Source organism: Balaenoptera musculus, chromosome 8 (assembly GCF_009873245.2).
Source record: "Balaenoptera musculus isolate JJ_BM4_2016_0621 chromosome 8, mBalMus1.pri.v3, whole genome shotgun sequence".
Lineage (NCBI taxonomy): Eukaryota > Metazoa > Chordata > Mammalia > Artiodactyla > Balaenopteridae > Balaenoptera > Balaenoptera musculus.
In genome coordinates this window covers 44632798-44651608 of record NC_045792.1, presented here as the reverse complement: position 1 = coordinate 44651608, position 18811 = coordinate 44632798, and the positions used below count along the sequence as shown (strand labels likewise).

At 35.0% G+C, this 18811-nt stretch overlaps 1 protein-coding gene across 1 annotated transcript in view; it reads left to right on the top strand.

Annotated features, from left to right (window-relative positions):
• The window catches only part of TMEM135 (transmembrane protein 135), a 243351-nt gene that overhangs the window by 33019 nt on the left and 191521 nt on the right, over positions 1 to 18811 (top strand). The window contains exons 2-3 of the mRNA XM_036860344.1: positions 2374 to 2501; positions 11217 to 11309. Coding sequence (XP_036716239.1) covers positions 2374 to 2501; positions 11217 to 11309 — 221 coding nt within the window. The remainder of the gene's footprint in view (positions 1 to 2373; positions 2502 to 11216; positions 11310 to 18811) is intronic.

Sequence of the window (18811 nt, the reverse complement as noted above, 5' to 3'; positions counted from 1 at the left end):
ATGTAACTTGCTTGGGAATTTCTGTGTAGACAATCAGGTTATCTGCAAATAGGGACAGTTATGTTTTTTCCTTTCCAGGAACAGAGGGGATTTTTTTCTGTAACTACTTGAATATATAACAGAGTACCATATTCTGCCCATTGTTGAGTCTAAAATGAAAGAGACATTACATTCTAAAACCTGAAGATCCTAGGAGATCATTAGAACTGAGGAGATGGTTGAGGATCCAGGGAGTAATTGAAATGACACCAACATTTTGTTTCTAAGTAATTGGGTGGATGTGGTACTATTACTTGAGGTTAGAAACTCAGAAATAAAAGCATTTTTGGGAAGTATAATAAGTTCTGCTTTGGACATGCTTTTTTTTTGATGTCTGTGGTATGTCTTTATTGACATGTCCAATAGACATTTGAAGTATGCATTAAGAATTTAGGGGAGGGGCTTCCCTGGTGGTGCAGTGGTTAAGAATCTGCCTGCCAATCCAGGGGACATGGGTTTGATCCCTGGCCTGGGAAGATGCCACATGCCCGGAGCAGCTAAGCCTGCGAGCCACAACTACTGAGCCCACAACTACTGAAGCCTGTGTGCTCTAGGGCCCACGTGCCGCAACTGCTGAGCCCATGTGCTGCAACTACTGAAGCCTGTGCACATAGAGCCTGTGCTCCGCAACGAGAAGTCACCGCAATGAGAAGCCTGTGCACCACAATGAAGAGTAGCCCCCGCTCGCTGCAACTAGAGAAAGCCTGTGTGCAGCAACAAAGACCCAATGCAGCCAAAAATTAAAAGAAAAAAAAAATTAGAAGGGGTTATATTGGAATTCCTACTTCGACATGATAGGTGATGCTGTGGGAGAGATTGTATATAGAATGAGTAGAGATTTGAGGAAGAAATGCTAACAAAGGAGTAGCACTTAGAGATATAATGGGAGAATGAAAACAATGAAGTCACAGAAACCATAGAAACTTCTCTTTTGTCGACGTTTTACCTATTTGTCAAGATCCATCTTCCAGGCATTATTACCTGTCCAGTCCCATCTCCTTTTTGGTTATTCCCTAATATGTATTTCTGTAGCAGTTTCTTCTTCTTCTAGTATAGCATATACCACACTGCCTTACTGTAGTTTATTGTTTATATGTCTACTTCCCTATTAAGTTTTTATGTTCCTTGAAGGCAAGGATTAGATCTTATTCATTGTTGTTTTTCCTGTGTATGGCATAATTCTTAATAACAGTTTGTTTAATTGAATGAAGTAGGAAATTATCAGAGGATTTTAAGGGGTAGAATAAGAAAAGAACTGAGACGAGGCCATTAGATTTGTTGATCCCTGACGATAGGGAAGCTGTTATGTCTAGAATGGTGAAAAGTGAATGCAGAGTTCTCTGGTCTTCCTTTTCTCAAGTCAGTCTTGCCCTTTCTTACATTCCCTCCCTCATTCCCTAATTCTGTCCCCTTAACTTTTGTTCCTTTGATATATTGTTTCATCATGATAGAAAAGCATTTCTTCCTGGTGACCTGTGAGAATTATACTGTTGTTCCTAATCTAGCTCATATCCCCTTCTCAGTGAAACTGAATGAATGAATTTCTCTGGTTTTTATCATTGAAGTTTTCTAATATCCAGGCTGATAGTATCTGTAATGTAGTTTTGTTTTAGCATTCAATTTCTATTTGATTGTACTTTATTTTTTCCATTTAAACATATATTTTATTTTTCAGTTTAAAACTTTTTTTAAAAAATTTTATTTATTTATTTTTGGCTGCATTGCATCTTTGTTGCTGTGCGTGGGCTTTGTCTAGTTGCTGCAAGCAGGGGCTACTCTTCCTTGCCATGCGCGGACTTCTCACTGTGGTGGCTTCTCTTGTTGCGGAGCACGGGCTCCAGGCACGTGGGCCTCAGTGGTTGTGGCATGTGGGCTTCAGTAGTTGTGGCTCACGGGCTCTAGAGTGCAGGCTCAGTAGTTGTGGCGCACGGGCTTAGTTGCCTCGCAGCATGTGGGATCTTCCTGGACCAGGGCTCGAACCTGTGTACCCTGAATTGGCAGGCAGATTCTTAACCACTGTGCCACCAGGGACGCCCCAGTTTAAAACTTTTTAAGGCATTATAAATATTTATCTCAGTGTTTGGAGGTTATTTATCATATGATCCATGTTGTAATTTCTAGGTGTTTATTTTATCCATTATACTTTCAATAAATTAAAGGGTCTTCTGTCCCAGAAATTGAATTTTCATAGAGGAGCCAGTAAAATACCAGAGTTTTTACTTTAATTTTTAAATACATGCTATTATTTCAGGATCTTCCACATAAGAACTAACTTGAGTGGGAAAAGTTGGTTATATTAAACAAAAGAGCCTTTTTTTTTTCTTTTTTTTCCAGATTGCAGCAATTCTCCGGAAACGAAAATTAGATTATTATTTACACAAACTGCTCCCTGAGATCCTACAATCTGCTTCATTTCTGACTGCTAATGGGGCCTTGTTTATGGCTTTCTTTTGCATTTTAAGGTTGGTACACATAATCACAATTGGTAGTTAATACAAATGCCTTTGTTGAAACTGAAACAAACAGATGTTTATATAAATGTTGTGCAGGTCACTGCTTGTGTATTTTTTTCTCTCTGTGAAATGACATTTATTTATCTCAAAGAACGCTTGTAAAACCAGGAGTTGTGGGCCTCTTGGCCTAAAAATGTAATATAAACTTCAAATTATTACTGTGATTATATAGCAAAAGTGCTTTAATGTATCATACATTTTCTGAGGCCCGGTATATTTACTGACTTGTTAATGAGAATTTCTTAACTTTTCAGTTTCATAGATTAGGAATTCAAAGCAACTGTCCATGATATTGGTTAGGTCCAAATGCAGTGAATGGACTTCAAAAGGACTATAAAATGCTCGTGTTTATCTGTAAAATTTCTGGTATATCCTACTGATGAAACTTTTGGTCCTGATGCAGTGCATTATCTGTGTCACATGCTTCATACAATATACATGCAGTTAGAATTCAGTTTTTAGTGTTATGATATACTTAACATGTTTATTAGATATTTACTTTTTATTTTTTCCCCCACACATTGTTGAAACCCAAACTAGTTTATTTAATTTGTCAGGTTAAAATACTAACTTCACATTATATTACTATTAATGTTACCCAGTTAGTATTACCCAAAATAATTCTGCAGGTAAATTTTAACTGCAATTAGAAATATAATTTCCGCTTGCAAGAACACCAGAATCACAACTAGCTGCTGGACAATCATCGACAGGAAGACACTGGAACTCACCCCACATCCAAAGACAAATGAGAAGCCACAATGAGACGGTAGGAGGGGCGCAATCCCAGTAAAATCAAATCCCATAACTGCTGGGTGGGTGACTCACAGACTGGAGAACCCTTGTACCACAGAAGTCCACCCACTGGAGTGAAGGTTCTGAGCCCCACGTCAGGCTTCCCAACCTGGGGGTCTGGCAACGGTAGGAGGAATTCCTAGAGAATCAGACTTTGAAGGCTAGTGGGATTTGATTGCAGGACTTCGACTGGACTGGGGGAAACAGAGACTCCACTCTTGGAGGGCACACACAAAGTAGTGTGCACATTGGGACCCAGGGGAAGGAGCAGTGACCCCATAGGAGACAGAACCAGACCTACCTGGTAGTGTTGGAGGGTCTCCAGCAGAGGCGGGCGGTGGCTGTATCTCACTGGGGGGACAAGGACACTGGCAACGGAAGTTCTGGGAAGTACTCCATGGTGTGAGCCCTCCCAGAGTCTGCCATTAACCCCACCAAAGAGCCCAGGTAGGCTCCAGTGTTGGGTTGCCTCAGGCCAAACAACCAACATGAAGGGTACCCAGCCCCACCCATCAGCAGTCAAACGGATTAAAGTTTTACTGAGCTGTGCCCACCAGAGCAACAGTCAGCTCTACCCACCACCAGTCCCTCCCATCATGAAACTTGCACAAGCCTCTTAGATAGCCTCATCCACCAGAGGGCAGACAGCAGAAGCAAGAAGAACTACAATCCTGCAGCCTGTGGAACAAAAACCACATTCAAAGAAAGATAGACAAGATGAAAAGGCAGAGGGCTATGTACCAGATGAAGGAACAAGATAAAACCCCAGAAAAACAACTAAATGAAGTGAAGATAGGCAACCTTCCAGAAAAAGAATTCAGAATAATGATAGTGAAGACGATCCAGGACCTTGGAAAAAGAATGGAGGCAAAGATTGAGAAGATGCAAGAAATGTTTAACAAAGATTTAGAAGAATTAAAGAACAAACAAAGAGAGATGAACAATACAATAACTGAAATGAAAACTACACTAGAAGGAATCAATAGCAGAATAACTGAGGCAGAAGAATGGATAAGTGACCTGGAAGACAGAAAGGTGGAATTCACTGCTGTGGAACAGAATAAAGAAAAAAGAATGAAAAGAAATGAAGACAGCCTAAGAGACCTCTGGGACAACATTAAATGCAACAACATTCGCATTATAGGGGTCCCAGAAGGAGAAGAGAGAGAGAAAGGACCAGAGAAAATATTTGAAGAGATTATAGTCAAAAACTTCCCAAACATGGGAAAGGGAACAGCCACCCCAGTCCAGGAAGTGCAGAGAGTCCCATACAGGATAAACCCAAGGAGAAACACACCGAGACACCTAGTAATCAAACTGGCAAAAATTAAAGGGAAAGAAAAATTATTGAGAGCAGCAAGGGAAAAACGACAAATAACATACAAGAGAACTCCCATAAGGTTAACAGCTGATTTCTTAGCAGAAACGCTACAAGCCAGAAGGAAGTGGCATGATAAAGTGATGAAAGGGAAGAACCTACAACCAAGATTACTCTACCCGGCAAGGATCTCATTCAGATTCAATGGAGAAATCAAAAGCTTTACAGACAAGCAAAAGCTAAGAGAACTCAGCACCAGCAAAACAACTCTACAACAAATGCTAAAGGAACTTCTCTAAGTGGGAAACACAAGAGAAGAAAAGGACCTGCAAAAACAAATGCAAAACAATTAAGAAAATGGTAATAGGAACATACATACCAATAATTACCTTTAACTTGAATGGATTAAATGCTCCAACCAAAAGACACAGGCTCACTGAATGGATACAAAAACAAGACCCATATATATGCTGTCTACAAGAGACCCACTTCAGACCTAGGGACACATAGAGACTGAAAGTGAGGGGATAGAAAAAGATATTCCATGCAAATGGAAATCAAAAGAAATCTGGAAGAGCAATACTCATATCAGATAAAATAGACTTTAAAATAAAGAATGTTACAAGAGACAAGGAAGGACACTACATAATGATCAAGGGATCAATCCAAGAAGAAGATACAACAATTATAAATATATATGCACCCAACATAGGAGCACCTCAATACATAAGGCAACTGCTAACAGCTCTAAAAGAGGAAATCGACAGTAACACAATAATATTGGGGACTTTAACACCTCACTTACACCAATGGACAGATCATCCAAAATGAAAATAAATAAGGAAACAGAAGCTTTAAATGACACAATAGACCAGATAGATTTAATTGATATTTATGGGACATTCCATCCCAAAACAGCAGATTACACTTTCTTCTCAAGTGCACACGGAACATTCTCCAGGATAGATCACATCTTGGGTCACAAATCAAGCCTCAGTAAATTTAAGAAAATTGAAATCATATCAAGCATCTTTTCTGACCACAACACTATGAGATTAGAAATGAATTACAGGGAACAAAACGTAAAAAACACAAACACATGGAGGCTAAACAATACGTTACTAAATAACCAAGAGATCACTGAAGAAATCAAAGAGGAAATAAAAAAATACGTAGAGACAAATGACAATGAAAACACGATGGTCCAAAGCCTATGGGATGCAGCAAAAGCAGTTCTAAGAGGGAAGTTTATAGCTATACAAGCCTACCTCAAGAAACAAGAAAAATCTCAAATAAGCAATCTAACCTTACACCTAAAGGAACTAGAGAAAGAAGAAGAAACAAAACCCAAAGTTAGCAAAGGAAAGAAATCATAAAGATCAGAGCGGAAATAAATGAAATAGAAACAAAGAAAACAATAGCAAAGATCAATAAAACTAAAAGCTGGTTCTTTGAGAAGATAAACAAAATTGATAACCATTAGCCAGACTCATCAAGAAAAAGAGGGAGAGGACTCAAATCAATAAAATTAGAAATGAAAAGGGAGAAGTTACAACAGACACCGCAGAAATACAAAGCATCCTAAGAGACTATTACAAGCAACAGTATGCCGATATAATGGACAACCTGAAAGAAATGGACAAATTCTTAGGCAGGTATAACCTTCCAAGACTGAACCAGGAAGAAATAGAAAATATGAACAGACCAATCACAAGTAATGAAATTGAAACTGTGATTAAAAATCTTCCAAAAAACAAAAGTCTAAGACCAGATTGCTTCACAGATGAATTCTATCAAACATTTAGAGAAGAGCTAACACCCATTCTTCTCAAACTCTTCCAAAAAATTGCAGAGGAAGGAATGCTCCCAAACTCATTCTATGAGGCCACCATCACCCTGATACCAAAACCAGACAAAGATACTACCAAAAAAGAAAATTAGAGACCAATATCACTGATGAATATAGATGCAAAAATCCTCAACAAAATACTAGCAAGCAGAATCCAACAACACATTAAAAGGATCATACACCATGATCAAGTGGGATTTATCCCAGGGATGCAAGGATTCTTCAATATATGCAAATCAATCAATGTGATACACCATATTAACAAATTGAAGGATAAAAACCATATGATCATCTCAGTAGATGCAGAAAAAGCTTTTGACAAAATTCAACACCCATTTATGATAAAAACTCTCCAGAAAGTGGGCATAGAGGGAACATATCTCAATGTAATAAAGGCCATATACCCCAAACCCAGAGGAAACATCATTCTCAATGGTGAAAAACTGAAAGCATTTCCTCTAAGATCAGGAACAAGAGAGGGATGTCCACTCTCACCACTGTTATTCAACATAGTTTTGGAAGTCCTAGCCACGGCAGTCAGAGAAGAAAAAGAAATAAAAGGAATACAAATTGGAAAAGAAGAAGTAAAATTGTCACTGTTTGCAGATGACATGATACTATACATAGACAATCCTAAAGATGCCACCAGAAAACTACTAGAGCTACTCAATGAATTTGGTAAAATTGCAGGACACAAAACTAATGCACAGAAATCTCTTGCATTCCTATACACTAATGATGAAAAATCTGAAAGAGAAATTAAGGAAACACTCCCATTTACCATTGCAACAAAAAGAACAAAATACCTACCTAGGAAGAAACCTACCTAGGGAGACAAAAGAGACAAAAGACCTGTATGCAGAAAACTATAAGATACTGATGAAAGAAATTAAAGATGATACCAACAGATGGAGAGATATACCATGTTTTTGTATGGGAAGAATCAATATTGTGAAAATGACTATACTACCCAAAGCAATCTACAGATTCAATACAATCCCTATCAAATTACCAATGGCAATTTTTACGAAACTAGAATAAAAAATCTTAATATTTGTATGGAGACACAAAAGACCCTGAATAGCCAAAGCAGTCTTGAGGGGAAAAAATGGAGCTGGAGGAATCAGACTCCCTGACTTCAGACTATACTACAAAGCTACAGTAATCAAGACAATATGGTACTGGCACAAAAACAGAAACATAGATCAATGGAACAAGATAGAAAGCCCAGAGATAAACCCATGCAGCTATGGTCAACTAATCTATGACAAAGGAGGCAAGGATATACAATGGAGAAAAGACAGTCTCTTCAAAAAGTGGTGCTGGGAAAACTGGACAGCTACATGTAAAAGAATGAAATTAGAACAGTCCCTAACACCATACACAAAAATAAACTCAAAATGGATTAGAGACCTAAATGTAAGACCGGACAGTATAAAACTCTTAGAGGAAAACATAGGAAGAACACTCTTTGATGTAAATCACAGCAAGATCTTTTTTGACCCACCTCCTAGAGTCATGGAAATAAAAACAAAAATAAACAAATGGGACCTAATGAAACTTCAAAGCTTTTGCCCAGCAAAGGAAACCATAAACAAGACGAAAAGACACTCCTCAGAATGGGAGAAAATATTTGCAAACGAATCAACGGAGAAAGGATTAATCTCCAAAATATATAAACAGCTCATGCAGGTCAATATTAAAAAAAAATCAACCCAATCCAAAAATGGGCAGAAGACCTAAGTAGACATTTCTCCAAAGAAGACATACAGATGGCCAAGAAGCACATGAAAAGCTGCTCAACATCACTAATTATTAGAGAAATGCAAATCAAAACTACAATGAGGTATCACCTCACACCAGTTAGAATCGGCATCATCAGAAAATCTACAAACAGCAAATGCTGGAGAGGGTGTGGAGAAAAGGAACCCTCTTGCACTGTTGGTGGGAATGTAAATTGATACAGCCACCATGGAGAACAGTATGGAGGTTCCTTAAAAAGCTAAAAATAAAATTACCATATGACCCAGCAATCCCACGACTGGGCATATACACAGAGCAAACCATAATTCCAAAAGACACATGCACCCCAATGTTCATTGCAGCACTATTTACAGTAGCCAGGTCATGGAAACAACCTAAATGCCCATCGACAGACGAATGGATAAGGAAGATGTGGTACATATATACAATGGAATATTACTCAGCCATAAAAAGGAACGAAATTGGGTCATTTGTTGAGTCGTGGATGGATCTAGAGTCTGTCATACCAAGTGAAGTAAATCAGAAAGAGAAAAACAAATACCGTATATTAACACATATGTGTGGAACCTAGAAAAATGGTACAGATGAGATGGTTTGCAGGGCAGAAATTTAGGCACAGATGTAGAGAACAAATGTATGGACACCAAGGGGGGAAAGCGGTGGGGGGGTGGTGGGGGTGGTGGTTTGTTGAATTGGGAGATTGGGATTGGCATGTATTCACTGATGTGTATTAATTTGATGACTAATAAGGAAAAAAAATTGCTCATAACTTAATGACAATATTTCTTCCTTTCTGAATTCTTATACCTTGTATTTATTTTTTTTGCGTTATTGTACTTGCTAAGATCTCCAGTACAGTGTGAACTAGAAGTGGGAATTATGGGGAGCTATGAATCATTCTCAGTCTAAAAGTGAAGCTTTTAATGTTTTACCAAACTAGTTTTTTGTATATAGGGAATAATAAATTGAATAATAATTTTATCCTTTTCTAAAAAAAAAAAAAGAAATATAATTTCCAAAAGTCTTCTATAGATTTTTGCCTTAAGAACATTAATATTTATAAACTTTTAGTAATTGATAAAGTTTATACTGTTGAATAAGTCATGCCTTTAAATTGACCTGAAAAATCTGTATAAGAAACTCTTTACCATGTAGTCTCTGGAAAGTTTCTAATACTTGTTAAAACTCTAAAAATAGAGTTATAAGATAATTAGGTTTTAAAAATTGCAATAATAATAAATTGGTCTTGCAGCATATTTATGTTCTATGAAGCTTTTGGTTAAGTTGTGGAGACATAAAATAATTATAATAAGGTAACATCTGTGTTCCTCCTATAACTGACTCACTCAATTATTTTCCTTTAATGTTTATATTCAGTAACTTGTTAAGTCCTTTGTGTATTTTATGTTGGAGGAAGAATCACCTCCAGTTTTCTCAGGCAGAAAGTTTCTGATGTCCATTGCAGAAATACCCATGTTATATGTAGGTTTTCTAATTTTTTTAAAGCTAAGCTTCAGTTAAAAAGAAAATTTCATTTGATTTTTTATCCTTATCTGTATGTACATAGGATATGTTTTTTCCTGTAATACATCATTTAGCAGTTGACCAACTTTGTTCAGACAATTTCTTATAATTTTTTGTTTCTCCCTTTCTTAGGAACAAATTGTCTTTGAAAGGAAAAAAGAATCTTCCTAATATCTCCAGATTTCTTTTTTTTTTCTCTTTAAAAACCCAAGCAGCTAATGGCGTTTATAATTTGTGAGACACTATGCAGATTCTTTCTTCCAAGGGATATATTCTAGTAAATGAAAAATTTTATATACACATATAACTAAAAAATGTAAAATACTTTAGTAAGCGATGTAAGAAAAAACTTACCCAGGGTTGTAGAAGGAAAGAAGGAGAGACATTTTTTGAATATCTATCATGTGTTAAAAAATAGTAATAGTTGAAAAAAAATGATACTGATGAACCTATATATAAAACAGAAATAGACCCACAGACATAGAAAACAAATTTATGGTTACCAAAGGGGAAGGGCGGGGGGTAAATTAGGAGTTTGGATTAACATACACACACTACTATATATAAAATAGATAACCAACAAGGACCTACTGTGTAGCACAGGGAACTATACTCAATATTTTGTAATAGCCTATAAGGGAAAAGAATCTGGAAAAAAAAACATATATATAACTGAATCTCTTTGCTATATACCTGAAACTAACACAACATTGTAAGTCAGCTATACTTCAATAAAATAAGAGCCATAATGAAAAAATAGTAGTAGTGATAACAATAGTAATAATAGTAATAATAGCTAACATTTTCTGCGTACTTCCTATGTGTCATGCATGGTGCTGGGGGATATCTCATGTAGCCATCATAACAACTCTGTGAGATAGGTAATACATTTATTCCCGTTTGGTAGATAGGAAACTGAGAACATAGAAGGTTTGCAGAGTGAACAGTGTGGGATCCAGGGACTGTCTGAATGAATATAACAGATTAAATTATTGGAAGGAGAGATACCTATTAGTTTGCTATTGTAGTAGCCTGAAGAAGAGATGGTGAGGGACATAACTGAGGCAAGGGCAGTAGGTTGGAGAGGAATTTGAGAGATAAATTGTACATGGAAGTATTTAAGGGGATGATTTCATGTATGGGATAAGGAAGAAGGAGAAGCCAAGGATGTCTCAAAGTGTCACACGTAGGTGGATAAGTAGTTGTTGATATCATTAACCTAGGAAAAGAGAGGGGAAAGAACAGGTTCATGGAGATAGGGGAGAAAGATAATGAGTTTGGTTTTGGACATGCTGAATTTGAGGTGCTGTGGGACATTTAGTTAGAGGGTGAACTGAAAAGGGGAACTTCTATGTGTAATAACTGAAATGACCAACTAGAAATTTCATATAATCATTCCAAATTCCAATTTCAGGAAGATACTTGGAAAATTCTACTCATGGAGTCCCGGCTTTGGTGCCGCTTTACCAGCTTCTTATGTGGCCATTCTAATTGAGAGAAAAAGCAGGTAAACTTTTACATATGTACATATTTAATAGAATTGATTTACTGTCCACCGTCACAGCTAGAGATTTTTTTTTTTTTTTTTTTTTGCTTATTGTTTATCATGGTCCAGGGAGGAGAAATATTTCCACATATATTTTTCAGTCTTGCAAATATTGGGCTGGCCAAAAAGTTTGTTTGGTTAGGGAATATGTTGTTCAATACAGTTCTTGGTGAAAATGAAAAATGTGTCTTTTATTTTTACTTAAAATGGAACGAACTTTTTGGCCAACCCAATATTTGATGGAAAATTTAATTTTATACTTATATTATTTAAGTTTTTAAGCCTATAAAAAAACAAAGATTGACATTATATAGTAACAATGCCTATTAGTCTTTGTTTACTAAAAAATTAGAGGGTTCTCTGATGTGCCAAACTAAAACATGGCTTGCATAAATTCTAATTAAAGATCTTTTCCATAACTGCAATACCGTTATTACACCTAAGAAAATAAACAGTAGTTTTCTTTTATCAATTAGATCTGTAATTTGCTTCGGGCTCATTAACCTCTATTAAATCAATTATTATTTTTAAGATATCTTCTCATTTTAAAAAAAATTTTCATTTTTATCAACTTGAAAATGTTCCACGTGGAATAATAAGATTTCTACAAAATGCTACAAACTGTTATGTAAGTTTTTCAGTTAAGTAAACTGTTGAAGTTAAACATTTTGCATAAAAGAATTTTTACCATTTCAGGAATAATTATTTTTATTGTTCAGAACTGCTTTGGTTCCATCTTTATCCCAGAGAATAAAGATACGGTCATGTATATTAATCAAGATGGGATCATCTTTCAGTTTATGAAGATGTTTGTTATAATCATCAATCCCCTAGTAAGACTATAGATAGATCTTGTTAGGTAACTAAATATTTACTTAATCCACCTGAAGCCATTTTAATGCATTCTTGTAAATGTAATAGTATCTAAATTTTTGTGATTCTCTGTTTGATGATACTTTTAGATTATTAAAATTACTAAAATCAAAGGATGTTATAACCCCAGGAAAATCAAGTCAGTATTGCTAGAAACATAGTTTACCCCACCTGAGAGGACAGTACAGAATAGTTGTTAAAAGTGTGGATTCTGGAGCTATAAAATCTGGCTTGGGAGACTGGCTCCGCCACTTATTGTGTGACGTCTATGGCTTATTCCTTACCTGAAAAATGGAGGTAGTGATAATCTACTCACATGGTTATTCAGAGAATTAAGTGAGTTAGTTATGTAAGAGTGCTTAGAAGAGTGCCTGACACATGGTAAGTGTGTTAAGTATTTTGATTGGTTTTTTGCCCATAAGTAATGAGAGCCTTGTTCTGGTGATTGTAACTTTCTGATCAATTTAAAAATCTAAATATTGGTTTTGGAAGTATGATTTCAAAGTATGTACTCATATATGAAACTTTAAAGATGCTTTAAATGAAGTTTGCTTCAATTTATTTTTTAGCACTTGAATAATAAGGTGGCATTTTTGAAGTTATTTGCCTACTTTTCAACAGGAAATGTTGAAATGAACACCTGTGTAACGATCACCTAGAGTCAACAGTTGTTAACATTTTACCATTTTTACTTTATTTGTATGTGATTATATGTCTATGTATGTGTGGTATTGTGTGTGTGCCCAAACCATATAGAAGTACATTGTAGACATCATGACATTTTACTCCTAAATACTTTAGAATGCATATTCTAAAATAAGGGTACTTTCCTACATAATTACAACACTATTATCACACATAAGAAAATTAGCAGTCATTCCTGACTACCATCTTGTCCATATTGTCCTAAAATGCTTTTTTTTAAACCAGAATCTAGTCACAGTTGATGTATGGTGTTATATTTCTTTATTTCCTCTTAATCTAGGTTAACCTCCCCACTTTTTTTCCCCCATGGCATTGACTTACTGACGTGACCAGGGCAGTGGTCTTGTTGTGTGTAAAACATTTCTGGTTTTGCCTGAAATTTTTCCTCATGGAATTGTTTAATTGGTATTTCCTATAAACTTGAAGTTCAGTCAAAGACTTGAATAGATTTGGATTAAACATTCTTGGTAAGAATTTACTTCATAGATGATGCTGAGGCCATCAGGAGGTCCATAGTTCTAAGTAGTTCTAAGTTTGAATATGTGATTAAAGTGGTAATCGCCAGATCTTTCCAATGAATCTGTTAGTTCTGGTGAATTAGATGAATAGATTTCCTGACATTCCACAGCCCTTGCTTGGCTGGAATGAACCTCAGTTGATCGTGACATCACTATTTGTGAAATTGGCTAGTTATGTGTGTGTGTATTCTTTATCAGGTTTAGTTATCAGTGTCATATTTACCTTATAAAATATTTCACAAGTTTTCATTTTTTCCTGCCTTTCTCTGGTATAGTTTAAGTAACAGTGAATTTTCTGGCCTTTGAGTATTTGGTCCATTCCTCTGTGAAACCTCCTGGCCATGGTGACTCTTTTGGGTGTGGTAGTTCTTAGAAAAAGTTATCAGTTTCCTCTGTGGTACTTGGTCTGTTTAAACTTTCAACTCACTCAATAGAGAAAGAGTTTTAGTAACTTTCTCTAATGGAAACTTATCCATCTCTTACAAATTTTCCATTTCCCAGAAATTATCTATTTTATAAAGATTTTTATATTTATTTGCATGGAGTTTGTACAAAGTAGTCTGTTATGATTTGGTTGAATTTTATGTTTTCAATGGTTATTTCTCAATTTGTTATTTATTTTATATTATTTTTAGCTAGTAATTTTGTTGATTTTGCTTTTCAATGAATCATCTTATTTATTAGTTCTGTTTTTTGGTTTTCTAATTCAGTTCTTGCTTTCATTGTTTTTCCTTCTACTTTTTTTGGCTAATTTGCTTTCCTTTTAAAAATCTTTTTAGTTTGAGGCTTTATTTATTTTCATTCTTTAAGTCTACTGATATAAGTATTTAAGGCTATGAATTTTCTTCTGATCACTGCTTTAATTGTATCCCAGAGATTCTAACATGTAGTATTTATATTATCATCATTTTCTAGAAATTCTATAATTTTAGTTTATTTTTCTCTTTTGATATAAGAATTATTTAGTAGTGAGCTTAAGAAGATGAAAGGGCCTCTTTGTTATATTGCTGGCTCCTGGTAACTCTGCTTAACCATTTGAGGAACTGCCAAAGTGTTCAGTGAAGTTGTTGCACCGTTTTTCATTTTCTCCAGCAGTAAGGGATCTCGTTTCTTCACATCCTGGCTAACACTTGTAATTATATGTCTTTCTGATTAAGGTCATCCTAGAGAGTGTGAAGTAGTATTTAAGGTGCAGTTTAGATTTGCATTTCCCAGATGACTAATGGTGTTGAGCAACTTTTCATGTACTCACTAGCCATTTGTATATCTTCTTTGGAGAAATGTCTGTTTTGATCCTTTGCCTGTTTTTTATTGGGTTATTTATCTTTTTATTATTAATTTGTAAGAGTTCTTTAGATATTCTTGATTCAAGTCTCTTATAGGATATATGATTTGCAAATATTTTCTCCCATTCAGTGCCTTGTTTTTTTATATTCTTGATCATGTCCTTTTTGAAGTACATACGTTTTAAATTTTGATGAAGTCCAATTTATGTATTCTTTTCTTGATTATGTTTTTGTGTCATATTTAAGAAGCCGTTACCAATCTAAGGTCACAAAGATTTACCCCTATGTTTTCTTTTAAGACTTTTATAGTTTTAGTTCTTGTATTTGGGTCTTTGACCCATTTTGACTTAATTTTTATCTATGATGTGAGGTAAGGGGGTATTACGTTTTTAATATCACTTTTCACATGTTTGTTGCTACAACGTAGAAGTATGATTGGTTTTTGAGTGTGATCTTGATTCCTGGGACCTTGCTGAATTCACTTATTAGTTCCAGGAGTTTTTTTTCCATATTCTTTGAGATTTTTGACATAGAAAATTATGTTGTTGCAAATAGGGACTGTTTTATTTTTACATTTCCAGTCTGTATATCTTTTATTTCCTTTTCTTGCTTTATTGTGTTGGTACGTCCTTTCATTGTTCTTGATCTTAGGGGAAAGGAATCCAGTCTTTCACCTTTAAGTATAATGTTAGCTGTAGGGTGTTTTTTTAAGATGCTCTTTATCAAGTTTAGGAAGTTCACATGTTTTCCTAGTTTTGCTGAGAGCCTTGGTCATGAATGGGTATTTTGTCAAATGTCTGTTCTGGATCAATTGATATGATCATGTGGTTTTCTTGTGATTTATTTTAGCCTGATTCTAGTATTTTAAAAATATCAACAAGGTCGAAGTGATGTAGTTCTTCATATCCAGCAGGGGTTCTCAATCTTGGCACAGTTGACATGTTTTGGGCAGATAATTCTTTGTTTTTGGAGAGGGCTGTCTTGTGCATGGTACTCATACATACCATTATCCCTCCCTTCCCCTCCCCACCAAATTGAGACAACAAATAATGTTTCCATGGGAAATATGTTCCCCATGGGACAAATCCCTCCTTTGTTGAAAACTACTGATCTATATCATTACTGAATTTTTTGTCTAGTTTTATCATTTGCTGAAAGGTTTTAAAATCTCCAACTGTGGTTCTGGATTTGTCTGTTTATCTCTTTAATGCTATCAGTTTCTGTGACGATTTTATTGGTATATACACATTTATAATTGTCATTTTTTTCATGATAAATTGAACATTTTATCAATATAAGATGTTCCTCTATAGCTCAGATAATTCCCTTTGTTCTGATTTCTATTTTATTTGTTATTAATATAACCACTCAGCCTTCTTTTAGTGTTTGCATTGTATATATTTTCTTTCCAATTAATTTCAAGCACCTCTGTCTTTAAAGTGTATTTTTTGCAGATAGCATATAGTTGGGTCTTGGTTTTTAAAATTTATTCTGTGAATTTTTGCCTTTTAATTAGATTATTTTGTCCATTAATATTTGATGTATTATGTTATAGCTAGAATAAGTCTACTGTTTTATCACTATTTTTTTCTCCTTTTTGTCTTTCTCTGTTCCTTTTCCTACATTCTTTTCCATTATTTGAATTTTTATTTTTTTTAGAAGGTGACAGAATGTATTACTTTAAAAAAAATTGTCCCCCACCCCCTTTTTAAAAAGACTGTATTGGGGGGGGGAGCAGTTTTAAGTTCAAAGCAAAATTGAATGGCAAGTATAATGATTTTTCATATATCCTCTATCTCTACACCTGCATAGCCTCCCCAGTTATCAACATCACCCAACAGAGTGGTATATTTGTTACAATAGATGAACCTACATTGACACATCATTATTATCCCAAATCCATAATTTACAAGAGGGTTCTTGGTGTTATACATTTATGGGTTTGGGCAAATGTATAAGGACACATATAGGCCATTATAGTATCATGCAGAGTAATTTAACTGTCCTGAAAATCCTCTGTGCTTGCTTATTAATCCCTCTCTCCCCTCAACCCCTAGCACCACTGATCTTTTTACTGTCTCCATAGTTTTATCTTTTCTAGAATGTCATATAGTTGGAGTCATACAGTATGTTGGCTTTTCAGATTGGCTTCTTTTACTTAGTAATATGCATTTAAGCTTCCTCCATGTCTTTTCATGGCTTGATAGGTTGTTTCTTTTTAGAACTGAATAATATTCCATGGTCTGGATGTACCACAGTTTATTTATCCATTGACCTACTGACAGACATCTTGGTTGCTTCCAAGTTTTGGTAATTATGGATAAAGCTGCTATAAACCTCCGTGTGTGGGTTTTTGTGTAGACATAAATTTTCAACTCCTTTAGATAATTACTAAGGAGTATGATTGCTGGATCATCTGGTAAGAGTATATTTAATTTTGTAAGAAACTGCCAACTGTCTTCCAAAGTGTCTGGGCCGTTTTGTATCCCCACTAGCAATGAATGACAATTCTTGTTGCTCTACATCTTCACCAGCATTTAGTGTTATCAGTGTTCTGAATTTTGGCCATTTTAATACATGTGTGGTGGTATCTCATTGTTGTTTTAATTTGCATTTCCTCGATGATATATGTATTTTGTGGAGCATTTCTTCATATGCTTACTTATTTTAATCTCTACGTGTCTGTATGTTTAAAGTGGGTTTCTTGTAGATGACATATAGTTGGGTTATGTTTTGGGATCAACTCTGACAATCTGTCTTTTAATTGTTGTATTTAGACCATTGACATTCAAAGTGATTATTGATATAGTTGGATTAATTTCTACCATATTCATTACTGTTTTCTCTTTGTTGCCTTTGTTCTTTGTTCTCATTTTTGTCTTCCACTCTTATTCTGCCTTTTGTGGTTTTAACTGAACGTTATATGTGGTTCCATTTTCTCTTCTTAACATATCAGTTATACTTCTTTTTTTTTTTTTTTACTTTTTTTAGTGGTTGCCTTAGTTTTTACAGTACATCTTTACAACTAATCCAAGTCCACTTTCAAATAATACTGTACCCCTTCATAGGTAATGAGAGTATCTTATAATAACAAAATAGCCCAAATTCCTTCCTCCTGTCCTTTGTATCATTGTTGTCATTCACTTCACTTATAAGCATAATTACCACACACAAACATGATATATATATACATAATCAAATACATTGTTGCTATTATTTTGAACAATTGTTATCTGTTTGAACAATTAAAAATGAGAAAAATAAAATTAAAAAATTTACCTTCACTCATATCTTATTTGATGCTCTACCTTTCTTTATGTAGATGAGTTTCTGACTCATATTTTTCTTCTCTCTAGAGAACATTTAACGTTTCTTGCAGAGCAGGTCAACTGGCAACAGATTCTCTCAATTTTGTTTGTCTAGTAGAATCTTTATTTGTCCTTCACTTTTGAAGGATAGTTTTACAGGATGCAGAATTCTAGGTTGGTGTTTTTTTTTCTCTCAATGCTTTCAGTATTTCACTCCACTCTCCTGTTTGCATGGTTTCTGAGGAGAAGTCAGATGTAATTCTTATCTTTGTTCCTCTATAGGTAAGGTATGTTTTTCTTCTTTTTTCTTTAAGGATTTTTATTTATCTATGATTTTCTATAGTTTGAATAAGATATGCCTGGGTGTAGTTTTGTTTTGGCATTTTTCCTGCTTGATGTTCTCTGAGCTTCCTGGATCTATGGTTCAGTGTCTGACATTAATTTGGGAAATTTTTGAGTCATCATTGTTTCAAATATTTCTTCTGTTCCTTTCTCTCTTTCTTCTCCTTCTGCTATACTCATTACACATATGTTATACCTTTTGTAATTATCCCACAATCCTTGGATATTCTCTTCTGTTTTTTTTCAGTCTTTGTTCTCTTTGCTTTTCAGTTTCTGAGGATTCTACTGATAGATCCTATAGCTAAAGATTTTTTTCCTCAGTTGTGTTCAGTCCACTAATAATCCCATCAAAGGCATTCTTCATTTCTGTCATAGTCCTTTTCTTTATGGTTCTTTCCTAGGGTCTCCGTCTCTTTGCTTATATTGCTCAT